Here is a 15,513-nt window from a genome sequence, read left to right as displayed (position 1 = left end):
TATTTTTTCTAAAACATAAATTGAGCCTAATCTGATATTTTCATAGTTTTTGTTTATTTATTGGTAATATTGACTTTCCATCTAATTTCACCATAAAGAGTATATCATCAGAAAACAGTTAAGTTGTTTGCTTGATCTCTTTCATTAATGGTCCAGTCAATAAATTTTATGAAGATAACATAATAAATCCGACAAGTTTATATAGCCGTAAAACTTACCTTAAACGTTTCACATGTATACACACTTGGCGCAAATTTTAATAATATGATATTTAAGAGTTTTTAGTATTTTCAAAAGTTGTATAAAAATAGTAGTAATTAATAAAATGGGAAGACTTAATAAGTGTCAAAAACTAAAATAGGATAATGACATCCGCAAGTGACCTGCGACCTTCTTTACTGTTTGTTGCCGCTACAACGTTAAGCTCAAAGATTGCAACTTACTTGCAAGTCTCATTGGGCTCTCTTTCAAGTATGAAATAAATAATAACAAAGATATTATAATAATATTACTTGTGAAGAAATTATTTTTGGTATCAAGGTCAATTTATACAAATGATCATTGTTTATACTGTATTTGAGTAACTAATTTATTTGATTAAAATAACGAAGAGACTAAGTTTTCTGTTAAGATTGGACTCAAATGTATATTGTGTATCTTGCCCATTCAAAGTTTAGCCTATATATATATGTTAAATATATATTTTGTTGACTTAATTATGTTAACTTTGATATAATTTTATTGGATGAATAATTTAATTTTTAAATTTTGATTTTTTTTTTAAAACATATGGGTGAGATGTAAAGTCGGTCCATTAGCTAAAAGCATGAAAAAGACTTATTTACATATTATAGATGAAAAAGAATCTCAAAATCGTAAGCCACACAAATAGTATATATATTAATATAAATGTAGGGCAAGGTGTCAAATAAGTGATCATATTTTAACATTTAAGCTAAAGTTGAACTTTCATTTTTCATCACGCTATCTTCGTTCCGGTGACCTTTTTATATAATAAGATTCTACAATAAGCTAATATCATTAAAACGTGAAACTCGGTATCTCTACGTCATTGCACAAAAAATGGCTGATTTTTTGGTTTATAAAACTCGGGTATCAAAAAATGTTCCCATACGTTTGGGAGTCACTTAATATAATATGCCACCGTTGAAGTACCAACATGTGCTCATCGTTAAAGCTTTCAGAGTTAATTTTAGAACATAACATATAATTATCCGGTTTGTTGGCCTTGATCTGATTCAGAATATATACAATTTTATGTACTTCTTTTAGTTCGGATTAAGATTAAGCTAGTTCAGTCATTGAAAATTAGTCTTGACAGTAGCTACAAACCCATCAAAAATCATCAATTAAAACAATCAAGACAGTTCAGATGATAAATCGACCACTTGAAACATAACTTTTCTTTGATTTGGCTTTATTCTAAAGTGGTGTAAATTACAAAAGCCGAAATATCTCTACCAAGCAGATTTTTTTTTCTTGTTTTGTTTGGTGGCCATCTAAAATCAACGAACCTAATTTATAGTTCAATATTAAAAACACATCACTATCAAAATTATTACGCTAATAAATAAGTTTGTGTCACCTATTACATCAACTAAATAAAGTATCTTTTACACAAAACTCCAAAACTACTTTTTCAATCTTTAAAACCAGAAAAACAGAGGACCATAACGCAATCTTGATGAGAGATTTAGTCTAATATTTATATTACTATACAAAAAATAATGCAATAAGTTGATAAAAGAAGACAATAGAGGATCATATAAATAACTCATAATATAATGCATAGAAGTGGTCCAAGTGGGAGTGGCAGCAGAAGTTGCATGTGGTTAAGGGCACATCAACACTTGTTTCTGTCTTTAAACTTGTCCAAAAGGCATATTCTTTTCTTTGAATCAGAGAATCCACAGAGAGGTTTAATATAAAAGTTTCAGTGACAATCGAAAGAAAGATACTAACTTTGCCGTAACCCACAAGTAACTGGAAAATGCAAAAGGTCAACTTTTGGTCACTCGAAGAAGACAGAGGCATGAGGTGAGGCTTTAGGATAAGACAAGATTCTTGCTTTAGCTTCTTCTGTGATTGGATTGGGCGAGGAAAGGATGACTGATCCAAGAATCTCAGCATTGTCCAACACGTACCTCAACACTGATATCTGCAACCTGTTTGGCTTAAAATTCCTGATTTGTAGGATTTTGAGCATTGTTCTAACGCAATCCGGTGATTCTTCTGAACGTAGTTCCTTCAAGGACTTTGTAGTAGGGGTTGAACGAGGAGATGTCAGGTCCTGGTGGTTTCACCGTAAAAGGGCAAGATCAGAACAAGAGGAAAGATATTGGTGTCACAAGATTCGATATAGTTAGCGCTTACGCGGATGCTGAGCATCTCGAGTATTGGTGCGGATTCGAGGAACTGAATTAATTTACAATGTTGTGTCATGTCGTATATCAAATGCAGGTAAACCAACTGTCTGAATTTGGGTACTGCGATCACATGAAAATCCTTGCTAAGCTAAGAAGGACATTGAGATAAAGAGTACGTTGTGAGTGACTTGAGCCATTAAAAGCTTTGAAAAGTTAAAGAGGAATATGTAATGTAACTATTAACTAACCTCGAGAGCCAAACTATTCACGCATGTGAAGCTATGTAGAAACTTCTTGGGCCACTCCGATTTGCTGAGGGCTAGATAAGCATCAGGTAAAGACGGTGGAAAAGACAGACGAATCTTTCGGGAATCGTCCCCGGAGAATGTAATTTTCTCAAGCTTTGAAGCTAACACCCTGATCTTACACACTTCAGAATTCGGTACATGTTCAGAGGTACACTTAAACATCTCAAAGATCCTGAGCATCGGAGAATCTAGGATCACAGTATCGGTTCTAAAGTAGCAGCAATAAGAGGCTTCAAAAGTTTCCAGGACAGGAAAGTTCAGAACGAGGTTCTTTGAGACAGAAGACATGTTGAAGATTCTAGCATCCTCGAGACTAAAGAACTTAAGGTTCGGGAGAAGAGCAGGAGCTGAAATGTCAAGAATGCTCTTTGTACGGAGTCTTAACTCCACAAGCGAAACAAGACTAGGAAAAAGAGGAGAAAAATTGATGATTTCAAGATCGTTGCAAGTGACAACAAGTCTCTGAAGATTGCGCTTTAGTACCTTTGATAACCACGAGAAGAGAAGAGTCTCATCGTACGAATTAACAGAACGTAGATGGAAACTGTTAATCTGCGGACTTCCAATGTCGCTAAGCACACGCTCAACGAAGTCAGTAAACCGAGAATCACTCGGATCCCTCTGCTTTGGATCATCAAAATGTAACTCTGTGATGTTTGTCCACATGTTCCTCCATGACTTTGATAACACAGAAGTACTAACAGCTTCAACAGTTTGAAGTTGACTCAAAATTCTGCTAAGAACACTCTCATGCAAGCTGCTGAATTTGTCTTCAAAGTTCTCACTGCATAGCTTAGTCTTCTTGGAAGGTGAAACCGTCACTAAAGGGGCTTGTTCTGTCTCTGGATGCATTGAAATTGTTTCCCTGATAAAACCGAAATAGAAATCCAAAGAAGAATGCCAAAAACGTTAGATTATACCAAAAGAAATGGAAGTATAGGTGAAAAGCAATGTTTATTTGATGTGAAAACATACAAGAAATTATTCTTGAAAGTATCAGGTAAACTAAAATACCAAATCAATGAAGTTTTTATTTAAATGTCTTTGAGATTATCATAAAAGGCAGATCAAAGAGAAGTTTATGATTAGAGAACAATGTAAGGACTCTTGGATATGGCATGAACTTCTCTAATTCTTTCCACAGCTCTCTCTGAAGATTCCATCTGTTTTGACTTATCTTCATGCTTCTTCCTCTGTTTCTCTTGCTTCTTCTTCCCAGGCCCCTTCCCATGGAATCTATGACACAGTGACCGATACGCTTCCTTCTCAGTCAATATCCTTCCCCACTTGTCCACCCTCTGAATCTCTATATCCTTAAATCTATCTTTGAATCTGTCATCTTCATGATTGTCCTTAACACCTACAATCTTGCTTTCCTCCTTGAAAGTTCCTTGCTCTCTCAGACGGTTTAACGCGCCCGATAATCCTGTTCCGACATCAACCTCCCGCATGATCCCATCTCCTCTAACACTAGAATGATCATTAGTTGCCTTATCAAAAATATCTTCAGCTTTGGAACAAACCACATCTCTTCTTCTCTCTGATGATTCAAACCTCTCTTTCTCATCTCTTAGAGAACCAAGATCATGATCAGCTTCTAATCGCGAAGCAAGAACTTCTTTATCTAGAGCAATATTTATAACGAGTTTCTTATTCTTCCTCACAGAATCCTTCTTCATAGCTACTTTGGACTGAGATATCCTTATCAAAACCCCGATGATGAGACAAACAGGAGACCGAGAAATTCAGAAGCTATGAATGAATTCTCAACACCTTATGACGTGTATATATATATATATAGATATACGAGAGATTCTAGCTAGGTTATATTTTGACCTATCCTAATTAGATCGAAATCCTAATAAGAATAGGAAAATTAACTTCAATACCTTATGATGATGTCTCGAGAACGTACGATCACAGAGAGCACCAATCTTCAGATTCCACTTCAATCACATAAAGTCGCCAAAAATTGTAGTCGATGTAATCGAGGTGATAATCTAATAGATAATGAAAATCAATAAAACTTTTTTTAAGGATTGACCAAGAACCCTAATTGACAAGCCAGTTTCGGTGGCTGACTAGAAAATTTCCTTGCGCCCCACGAGCGGATACTAAATAAAAACCGAAATCCACGTGCCAGGGTCTAGTCTACACCGTGCATTTTTTTTTTTTTTTTACTCTTAACGAGATGAAAATGTACAGCAGAACTTATAATAATTTGGAACAAGATTATGAAAAACATAAGGAAACATCCACGAATTCATATTAAGCCAATTAGGCCTTTTACACCGTGCATTCTATTAGAGGAAAATATGGAAGTAGTTTACATTTTATTTATGTCATATTTTAAAGAGAAAATTAACAAATAATTTTAATCTAAATTCTTAGCTATAAACTTAGAGAAACTAACTCTAAAATAAAAAAATGAAAGTTTATCCCCCAAATCATAAAAACTAATCCCTAAAATTTAAATCTTAATCCTAAAATTTAAATAATTTATATATATATATATATATATATATATATATATATATATATCGAAATTGGTCTATTTTAGATTGGGAAAAATGTCATTAAAATCCCCAACTTATTCAAAACGTTGATTTAAATCCTCAACTCACGACGAAACGAAATAAATATCAAACTTATGTTGACTTTCCAAATAAATATTAAACTTATGTTGACTTTCCAAATAAACACCAAACTTTCATTGTCTTGGCCATATTAGGCATGACGTTAAGTGAGTTAACAAACAATGTTAACACCTGTTAGTGTTGATCAAAATACTAACAAGTATTCCTTCTAAACACAAAACGACGTTGTTTTGTCATAACTGTTTAATAAAATTCCGAGTTTCAAATCATACTCTATTTAGGGTTAGGGATTTTGCTCGATTTGGGGATCTAAGATTGACTTTAGGGATTTAATTCAATCGTTACGACAAAACGACGTCGTTTTGTTGTTGTTATATGAAACAATGTCGTTATCAATTAACACATATGTTAACAGAAAATTACTTCCGTTAACGAGATCTATTAACCCACTTAACGTCGTACCTAATATGGCTAGGTCAACGGAAATTTGATATTTATTTTGAAAGTCAACATAAGTTTGATATTTATTTCGTTTTGTTATGAGTTGAGGATTTATTAACCCACTTAACATCGTACCTAATATGGTCCGGTCAACGGAAGTTTGATATTTATTTGGAAAGTCAATGAAAGTTTGGTGTTTATTTGGAAAGTCAACATAAGTTTAATATTTATTTGGAAAGTCAACATAAGTTTGATATTTATTTCGTTTCGTCATGAGTTGAAGATTTAAATCAACGTTTTGAATAAGTTGGGGATTTTAACGACATTTTTCCCATTTTAGATTGCATCGCGTTCCGTTTCCCGTATTCGTTTAAGAGTTAAGACACGGTTGGACTTGGTAGGCTGGCTACTCACGTCTAAAAGATGTGTCAAGCCCATAAATGAGTTTCAACTCAAGCCCATAATCAACGACGGCGTTTTGAGAAACGGAAAGAGTAAAAAGAAGAAACCAACACTTACCGGAGTCCACACTTACCAGCGTTGTCGTTCAGTCGGAACTTAAACGCCAACAGAACCTTGTCGAATCTCGCCGTTGATCTCTCGATTTGTTTTCTGAAATTAGGGTTTCGGAGGATAGGGGGTTCTGAAGCGATGATTTTGGAGAATCTCAGACGCCGTTGTCGATTTGTCTATTGGTGCTCCTCTGTTTCAAAATTTCAAGAGATTCTAAGATTTTAGTTGAGCATTGTTGAGGCGAAAATCAAGAGGTAATCGACTTGTCTGATTGGTATTGCATGTTTTCGGTATATAGAAGGAGTCGTTGATGAAGAACAAATACTGCGCGAGTTTTAAATTCAGTCCTTTAATCTTGGGCTTTAGTTTCACAGCTGAAATTTGTTACTTGAGAATCACTGCTCCAAGGGTTATAATCTGTGAGACACTAGTTCTGACTTGGAACATATATAAAAAGATTGGATTTTTGGATTTTTGTATAACAAGTTTATTTATTAGACAACAACAACAAGGGGTTGTAGGATTATAGCTTGTGCATGATAAGCTGAGCACCGAATTGTGGGTGAATGGTGATGACTGTGTAAGGCGCATGGACATAGGAAGGAGAGAGCTCAAAGGAGAATCTCTTCAGAATCAATGCCATTGCCATCTTTGCCTCTAACAGGGCAAAGTTCTGGCCGATGCATATCCTCGGTCCCCACGCAAAGGGAAAGAAGGAGACTTGGCTCTTTGTTGCCTTTGAAAGACCGTCTTTGAATCTCTCTGGCTTGAACTCCGCTGCATCGTTTCCCCACAGCTCTGTGTCACGTTGGACTAGCAGAATAGGTAGACTGATCTGAACACCGCCTGGTAGCGTTAGATCGCCTAGCTTCATCTCTTTGTGAATGGCTCGGGTCAGCTGGGTTACTGGAGGATATAGCCTGAGGACCTCATATAATATCATCGACATCTGCGAGGGATCAAATCATTCATCAAAACAACGCAGAAGTCACCTAAAGGTTTATGATTTGGTTTTACTTACAACTTTGAGCTGGTTGAGTCCTTCTGCATCCGGTTCTTTATCGCCAAAAACTTGCTTCACTTCTTCTCGTGCACGAGCCTGCCAATCTTGGTGTTGACTTAACAGAATCATTGTCCAAACCAGAAGTACTGATGTGGTCTCTTGCCCGGCAAAATAGAACAACTTGCACTCCTCCATCAGATCCTCAGTACTCATTCCGTTTCCTTCCGTTTGCCTCAAATTTGATTCAAGAAGTATTCCCAGCAAATCGTCGCTTGGTGCTTCCCCAGCTTCCCTGGCCCTTAACCTTTTGTTAACGATCCCTCTCAGTATAACTTGGATTTCTCTTGCTTTTGCTTTCATTCTTCTGTTACCTTTTGTTGGGAGATAACTACACAGAAAATTGGCACAAAGATTATGACGTCATGGTTCATGTCAATAATAGAAGATAGCAGCACTAAAAGATCAAGAGTCAAGCTCTAAAGTCCTTATATCAAACCAGATAAATTGAGTTTTTCATTACCTAAATCCAGGGATGAAAGCTTTCCTAAAAGCTTGAATGATGAGCTGTGCTAGTTCTGCTTGGAGCTCAAAGATCCTCTGCCCTTCTTTGTAGCTGCTGCCAAAAGCTGTACGAGAGATCACATCTGCAGTCATACTCACAAGCCCAGGCCAAATATCTACCTCACATGACAAGCCTTTATCCGACACTAACTTATCCCATTGGCCAACAACCTCGCTACAGCTCCGGTGGAACGCAGGTACCATATTCTAGACATAGGAGCACAAATTTGGGTCAGAGCCAAATGAACATACACACATAAAACAATCTAACTTGATTCCTGGTTACTAAACCTTGATCTTCTCAAGATGAAAAGCCGGGTTGATGATTCTTCGGTGTTTCGCCCATTTATCACCATCATAATTAGCGAGTCCTTTAGCTATCAATGTGGCTATAGGGAATGTATGCGGCTTTTGGAAATCATAAACTTTGTTGAACACTTCCTTGATTTGCTCAGGATCCATTATAGTGATGGTTGGTATAGGTCCAAACCATGAAAAGTAAGTCCTTCCTGTTCCGTTCCAACGATATAATAAAAATACAAAGGTTGAAACCTTTTTCTCTAGAACAGATACTCTGCAACAGTTCTAAAGAATCAAGAGATGCCAACCAGGAAGCGTACCGTAAGTCTTGAACATTTGCAAGGGATAAGGCACGACACGTGTTGTGATGTCATCCGTTAGTTTGAGGGGTTTGGCTCTTGCCTCAGCCAGCATGCTGAAATTCCTCTTTAAATCGCCGACAAGAGGTGTGTAAGGAGTTCCGGCAAGACCTTGTCTTCTCAGGTAACTCTCAAGCATCTTTGGTTTAAACCAAACCCACTGTAAAGTTCTCCATATCCACCACGACACAACAGCTATAGCTACTGAAATGGTTACCGATGCAAGCGATATCTCCATTTTTTCTCCCACAGAAGAGAGAGAAGAGAAAGAGGTAGAGAATTTGCTAAAAATTGTCGGGATATAAAGGTTGCAAATTTTGGAAAAGATATGGATGTGGTGATGACATCACCGCTGATGTCTTAAATACTTGATAGTGTTTGTGTTCAGACAATTCTTTTGTGTTGTTGATATTTTGCGTGCCACGAAGGCGTAGCAAGAAGCAAATTTGGACTTGTTTGACAAAAATAGGAGGAGATATATGTATATTATTGGTCATAAGACTCATATATAAGTCATCACTTGAGTGGCGGGCAAGGGACGAACGTCTTCAACTTTGTGACGTTTCTTTGTCATTTTTACCAATACCATCCAATCCATGGGTTTTACCCTTTTTTTTTTTTTTTACCTAAACATTGAAGTATTTTGTTGTGTCGACATAAAATAAAAAAATAAACGTTACATATCTCTGTTACCTTTGTTTTTGTTCTGTATCTTAAAGGAAATATTACTCTATGGGACATTTTATTGAAACTCAATCTCCCTCTGGAACACATTAGGGGTAGTGGTCACATTTTTAAGTTTTTTTACCATAACACCCTCAACTCATCCTAACTAACCATGGTCCCAATATTTACTTTCTCTTTATCCAAATATCATTCCTCTTTCTCTCTCCTTCGTCTCATCTATATCTCTCTTCTTCATTTATTTATCTTTCTCTTCATCTCACCCAAACATCATTTATCTCTCACTACCCAAACATCCTTTATCTCTCTCTCTTCTTCGTTATCTCTATCTCTCTTATTACTTATTTTTTCTTCCATCTCTCTTCTTCGTCTTTTACTCTCACCTTGTACCAAGGATAGTAATAGTGATCTGTGATGAATTAATTTGCTGTCGGAATTCGAGAGAGACGACTCCTCAATGAATTTCAATTTTCATGGTCTTTCATAATCATATCTTTTACTTTTCGCATTGATTTATCTACACTTCGTCTTAGATTCATATCCATCAGATCTGTGATTTGAATTTCAGAAACCCAATTTTCTTCTCCTTAATATCCTCAAGAAGCTTCCCAAATCCCAGAGCAACGTCGTCTTACTCATTTAAATCTCCATGGACGACATAAACGAATGCTCAAAGTCTCGTCTTGTTTGAGTCTCACCCAAACAGATTCAAATATTTTATCTTCTTCTTCTTTTAATTGATACTACTTAATTTTAGATTTTACTGTATAATTAATAAAGATATATGTGAAAACCAATTTCTATGACAGCTTGGGGTTTCATTTATCAATGATATAAGGAAAGAGGTTTTGTTGAAATCATGAATCCTAGATTAAATCGTACAAGAAGAAGAAGCTTCATGAGAAGAAAAGTGGCTAATTTTCCCTACTTTGTCTGAAGTTTCGGTAGAGGTGAAAATATGTTTTTTGAGAGTGAGAAATAAATTAGACCTGGATTGAAATGACCACGTGGTCAGAATTTGGTGGATGTGCATAGATGGTCGATAATTTGAAATGATTACATTGTAAATTTTGATGTAAAATTAAAAACAAGACCGTCATGTTATCAAGATTATGTGGATAGTTTATATTTTTTCCTTTAAAAATATATTTGTGTCAATGACTTCCTACACATATCTCTATCAGTCACCACTATTATTGTTGACTATTGTGTATGACATATTATGGATGCCACATTATGGATGACGCATAATGGATGATGTATTATGCATTATGAATTTATGAATGATTTATGTATAGAGAAAACATTATGAAAGCCAATATTTTGTTATGTTACGAATCTAATGTGATTTTTGTATAATGTTGTCCACAAAATAAGTGTTATGTTATATAAAAGATCGTGATAAAATATGATGAAACAAGTTCTAGTGGTCATATCCAGAAAAGTTATTCCATAGAAATCTCCATATTTATATATCTACGATTACATATAACAAAACAACAATACGAGTGTATATTGTATGATTGTGTATGAACAGATCGATCTCAATAATGTTATACGTTTTCAGATTAAGAAACATGTTTTAGATTATTATGGATCCAAAGTGGTGGTTATTGATGTTATATCTATAAAAGTTACGGTTTAAGGTTGAGGGGATAAAAGTTAGAGGTTTTATTCTAGGGTTTAGGGTTATAGTTTTGGATTTCATGTTTAGGGTTTAGATTAGGGTTTAGAATTTAGAGTTAAGGGTTTAGAGTTTAGGATTTAGGGTTTAGGTATAGGGTATAGTTATATGCTTAAGGGTTAAGAGTTTAGTCTTATGCTTTAGGGTTTAGGGTTTATGGTATAGGGTTTAGTTATATGGTTTAGGGTTAATGGTTTAGTCTCAATGGTTTAGAGTTGAGAGTTTTGACTTTAGATGTTTAGGGTTTATTGTTTATGGTTTAGGGTTTACTGTATATCAGCCCCGTGGCTATGTTATGATGGATATGTTTACTATTTAGGGTTTAGGATGCATTAATTATTGTTTAGTATTTATTATTTATGTTTAGAGTTTACGGTTTATTGAGTATTTAGGGTTTAGTATTTACTGTTTAGGGTATAGTTTTTATTGTTTAGTGTTTAGGGTTTCATTCTTATGGGTATAGTATAGTCTTAGAATTTGAGCGTATATGGAATCACGTGGTTAGGTTTACATGGAAAGAGTTTTTATCCAACCCTGTAGCAATATTTTGATGGTAAGGTAAGGGTTAAGCTTATTGGGTTTATTGTTTATGGTTTAGAGTTTAATTTATATCGACCACGTGGCTAAGTTATGATGGATAGGGTATATAGTATTTAGAGGTTAGGGTTTAATAATTAGGTTTTAGTATTTAGTATTTATGTTTAGGGTATAGTATTTCGTGTTTAGTTAGGGTTTAATGTTTACTGTTTAGGGTTTAGTGTTTATTGTTTAGGGTTTAGGGTTTTGTTCTTATCGGTATAGTGTTAAGTGTTTAGGGTAAAGGGTTTTGTGTTTAGTTTTTAGGGTTTAGCATTTACTATTTAGGGTATAGTATTTAGGGTTTAGTGTCTAGTAATTAGGGTTTTGTATTTAGTATTAATGTTTAGGGTTTAGGGTTGGAGGTTATGGTATAATGTTTAGGGTGTAAGGTATAGGATTTCGTGTTTAGTATTTAGGGTTTAGGATTTACTATTTAGGGTTTAGTATTTATTGTTTAGAGTATAGGGTTTTGTTCTTTTCGGTAGAGTGTTTAGGGTATAGAGTTTATCGTTTATGCTTTAGGGTTTAGTATCAAGGGTTTAGGGTTTGTGGTTTAGGTTTAGAGGTTATGGAATTAGGTTTAGGTATAAGGTTAAGGGTTAAGGGTTAAATCTCTATGGTTTAGGTTTTAAATTTAAGGGTTTTGAGTTTAGGGTTTAGGGTTTAGGTTTAGGTGCTTGGGTTTAGTATAGAAGGTTTAGGGTTTAGTGTGTAGGGTAAATTTTATATAGTGTAGGTTTAGGGTATTTTGGTTAAAGAACCATGATTTTCTACAATGATTCTAGGGTTTATGGCTACATACTTTTCGTTAAGAGTGAAGAAATAAATTAGACATGAATTGAAATGACCATGTGGTTAGAGTTTGGTGGATGTGCTTGTATGGACGGTAATTTTAAATGATTGTGTTGTCAATTTTTATGTAAAATTATAAGAAATTGTCGTGTGTTCAAGATTATGTGGATAATTTATATTTTATCTTTTAAAAATATTTATATGTTATATGATTATATTTATAAACTATAGTAAAATGGATCTTCAAATGTAAAGAAAAAATAATTATAATTTGTTATACAATGAAAAATATATTTATCCTTGATTTAGAACTTATAATCCTCTTTTCTTATAATCCACTACCTTCAGTTATCTCTCTTTACAACCAAACTCCACTCCGAATACCGTGCTCACCCACAACCATTAGATCTTTTTTGTCGGCAATATCCACACAATTCCATTGTCTCATCTTTCAGTAATAACAAACCGTTAGATCATTTCTTTCTCCTGGACATCCAACGGCTGAGATTAAACAAGTTAACCATAGTTTGGTTAACTGTCCACGTGTAGTAAGGGTATAATGGTATTATTTTTTGTTGCACAGTGAAAAAACTCCAAAAAAGTGCCCACTCCCTCATATGTGCCCCATATGCTCATAATAACTCACAAAGTGCTCTAACATACCACAAACCCTATCTTAAACTGGTTGTTATAATATTTTACTTCAGTAAAAAAGAAAACGTCACATTACATATCTCATCCCTTCATTCCTTTGATATTTAAGCTCTGTAGTGTTTAATTTAGTTTCTTCTGTGGTGAGAGAGACTGTATTATTCATTTCAATTTTTTTTTTTAATCTCGGATTTTACGTAAAAAAGACGAGTTTATTTGATAACAGCACATGGGTTATGTGATTAGAGCTTGTGCAGCATAAGAGGAGCACCGAACTGTGGGTGAATGGTGGCGATTGTGAAAGGCGTGTGAACATAGGAAGGAGAAAGCTCGAAGGAGAATCTCTGTAGAATCAAAGTCATTGCCATCTTTGCCTCAAGTAATGCGAAATTCTGGCCAATGCAAATCCTTGGTCCCCACGCAAAGGGAAAGAAAGAGACTTGGTTCTTTGTTGCCTTTGAGAGACCTTCTTTGAATCTCTCTGGCTTGAACTCCCCTGCATCGTTACCCCACAGCTCTGTGTCGCGTTGGACTAGCATGATAGGTAGACTGATCTGAACACCGCCGGGTAATGTCACATCTCCGAGCTTCATCTCTTTGTGGATTTCTCGGGTCAGCTGGGCTACTGGAGGATATAGCCTAAGGACCTCATATAATATCATCCTCATCTGTGAGGGATCAAATCATTCATCTTAAATCATCAAAATGCAACAAAAGTAGTGAAGTCACTTTAAAAAGTTTTTGTTTTGGTTTATACTTACAACTTTGAGTTGGTTAAGGCCTTCTGTATCAGGTTCTTTATCGCCAAAAACTTGCCTCACTTCTTCTCGTGCGTGAGCTTGCCAATCTTGGTGTTGGCTTAACAGAACCATCGTCCAAACCAGAAGTACTGATGTTGTCTCTTGGCCAGCGAAATAGAACAACTTGCATTCTTCCATCACATCCTCGGTACTCATTCCAATTTGCACTCCTCCATCACATCCTCAATACTCATTCCATTTCCTTTCGTTTGTCCCAAATTCGATTCAAGAAGTATACCCAGCTCCTCTCAGTATAACTTGGATTTCTCTAGCTGCTGCTTTAAGCCTTTTGGTAACTATCTCTCTCAGTATAACTTGGATTTCTCTAGCTGCTGCTTTCATCCTTCTGTTACCCTTCGTAGGGAGATAACTGCATGAACAGACGACAGAGAGAATATAACACAACATGGATCAAAATATCTAATAGATTGCGGCACTACTCAAGCTCTAAAAGGCCTTGTTCTAAAAGCAGACAAGTTGAGATTCTTATTACCGATATCCAGGGATGAAAGCTTTCCGAAAAGCTTGTATGATGAGCTGTGCTATTTCCGCTTGGAGCTCAAATATCCTCTGCCCTTCTACGTAGCTGCTGCCAAAAGCAGTACGAGAGATCACATCTGCAGTCATACTCACAAGCCCAGGCCAAACGTCCACCACACAGGACGACCCTTTCTCCGACACCAACTTGTCCCATTTGCCAACGGTCTCGCTGCAGCTCTTGTGGAACGCAGGTACCATGTTCTATTACATAGAAGCAGAAAACACAAACTGGCTCAGAGCCAAATGAACATATATACATCAAGCAATCTAATCTGATTCAGGACTATGGAAGATAAAGATTTTAAACCTTGATCTTCTCAAGGTGGAAAGCTGGGTTGATGATTCTTCGGTGTTTTGCCCATTTATCACCATCATAACTAACGAGTCCAGCGGCTATTAATCTGGCCAAAGGGAACGTATGTGATTTCTGGAAATCATAAACTTTGTTGAACACTTCCTTGATTTGCTCAGGATCCATTATGGTGATTGTTGGTATGGGTCCAAGCCATGTATAGAAAGTTCTCCCTGTTTCAATCCAGATTGAGATACAAAAGTTGAAAGCTACAACAGTACTAAACAGAGAGGATCAAGATGTCAACCAGGAAGCATACCGTAAGTCTTGAACATTTGCAAGGGATAAGGCACGATACGAGGTGTGATATCATCTGTTAGATTGATGGGTTTGGATCTTGCCTCAGCCAGCATGCTGAAATTCCTCTTTAAATCGCCGACAAGAGGCGTGTAAGGAGTTCCGACAAGACCTTGTCTTCTCAGGTAACTCTCAAGCATCTTTGGCTTAAACCAAACCCACTGTAAAGTTCTCCATATCCACCACGACACAACAGCTATAGCTACTGAAATGGTTACCGATGCAACCGATATCTCCATTTTTTCTCCCAGAGAAGAGAGAGAGGTAGAGAATTTGCTAAAATTGTCGGGATATAAAAAGGTTGAAAATTGTGGAAAAGATATGGATATGGTGATGACATCATCCATGAGGTCTTAAATAATTACTTCATAGTGTTTGTGTTCAGACCAATTCTTTTCTAGTGATTAATTGATATTTTTTGCGTGCCACACAATCCCATGCCACGAGCGCGCAAGAAGCAAATTTGGACTTGTGTAAAAAAGCAGACAAAAATAAGAGGCGATATATAAATATATTGGTCAGCATAAGAGTCATATATACAAGTCATCTCTTGAGTGGCGGGCAAGGGACGAAATCTTCAACTCTGTGACGTTTCTTTGTCATTTACCAATACCATTCATGGGTTTTACTCTTTCTTTTTTTTGTCCCAAGACTTTGTCTTCTCA

General features: G+C 35.9%; 4 protein-coding genes across 5 annotated transcripts; all 4 read right to left on the bottom strand.

The window, feature by feature from the left end:
* Positions 1 to 1,878: 1,878 nt before the first annotated feature.
* On the bottom strand, positions 1,879 to 4,875 carry LOC9318956 (F-box/FBD/LRR-repeat protein At3g14710). Of its 2 annotated transcripts, none has more exons than XM_002882844.2 (4): positions 4,585 to 4,875; positions 2,636 to 3,560; positions 2,395 to 2,535; positions 1,879 to 2,311 (listed from the first exon to the last, which is right to left on the bottom strand). In XM_002882844.2, the coding sequence occupies exons 2-4, from the start codon at positions 3,545 to 3,547 to the stop codon at positions 2,033 to 2,035; spliced, it is 1,332 nt and encodes a 443-aa protein (XP_002882890.1). In that variant the 5' UTR covers positions 3,548 to 3,560; positions 4,585 to 4,875; the 3' UTR covers positions 1,879 to 2,032. The 2 variants fall into 2 exon arrangements, with proteins under 2 accessions (XP_002882890.1, XP_020889054.1); XM_021033395.1 differs by lacking the exon at positions 4,585 to 4,875 and adding an exon at positions 3,710 to 3,734.
* On the bottom strand, positions 3,631 to 4,575 carry LOC9318955 (SART-1 family protein DOT2). Its single transcript, XM_002882843.2, has one exon. It carries the CDS (start codon positions 4,372 to 4,374, stop codon positions 3,781 to 3,783), a length of 594 nt encoding a protein of 197 aa, XP_002882889.1. The 5' UTR covers positions 4,375 to 4,575; the 3' UTR covers positions 3,631 to 3,780.
* Positions 4,876 to 6,601: 1,726 nt separating the features above from the next.
* LOC9321118 (cytochrome P450 72A15) lies at positions 6,602 to 8,849 on the bottom strand. The gene is made up of 5 exons (XM_021030913.1): positions 8,431 to 8,849; positions 8,102 to 8,319; positions 7,770 to 8,017; positions 7,268 to 7,637; positions 6,602 to 7,195 (listed from the first exon to the last, which is right to left on the bottom strand). Exons 1-5 carry the CDS (start codon positions 8,705 to 8,707, stop codon positions 6,770 to 6,772), a joined length of 1,539 nt encoding a protein of 512 aa, XP_020886572.1. The 5' UTR covers positions 8,708 to 8,849; the 3' UTR covers positions 6,602 to 6,769.
* A 4,171-nt stretch (positions 8,850 to 13,020) lies between these two features.
* Positions 13,021 to 15,311, bottom strand: LOC110229858 (cytochrome P450 72A13-like). Its single transcript, XM_021030912.1, is given in 7 exon segments — positions 13,021 to 13,527; positions 13,621 to 13,782; positions 13,821 to 13,935; positions 13,937 to 14,029; positions 14,153 to 14,400; positions 14,507 to 14,724; positions 14,811 to 15,311. Coding segments are annotated over 7 exon segments (1,647 nt in total). The 5' UTR covers positions 15,196 to 15,311; the 3' UTR covers positions 13,021 to 13,101.
* Between the last annotated feature and the right edge of the window lie 202 nt (positions 15,312 to 15,513).

The sequence above is a fragment of the Arabidopsis lyrata genome (genome assembly GCF_000004255.2).
Source record: "Arabidopsis lyrata subsp. lyrata unplaced genomic scaffold ARALYscaffold_3, whole genome shotgun sequence".
Taxonomy (NCBI): domain Eukaryota; kingdom Viridiplantae; phylum Streptophyta; class Magnoliopsida; order Brassicales; family Brassicaceae; genus Arabidopsis; species Arabidopsis lyrata.
This window is presented reverse-complemented; position numbering and strand designations above follow the sequence as displayed.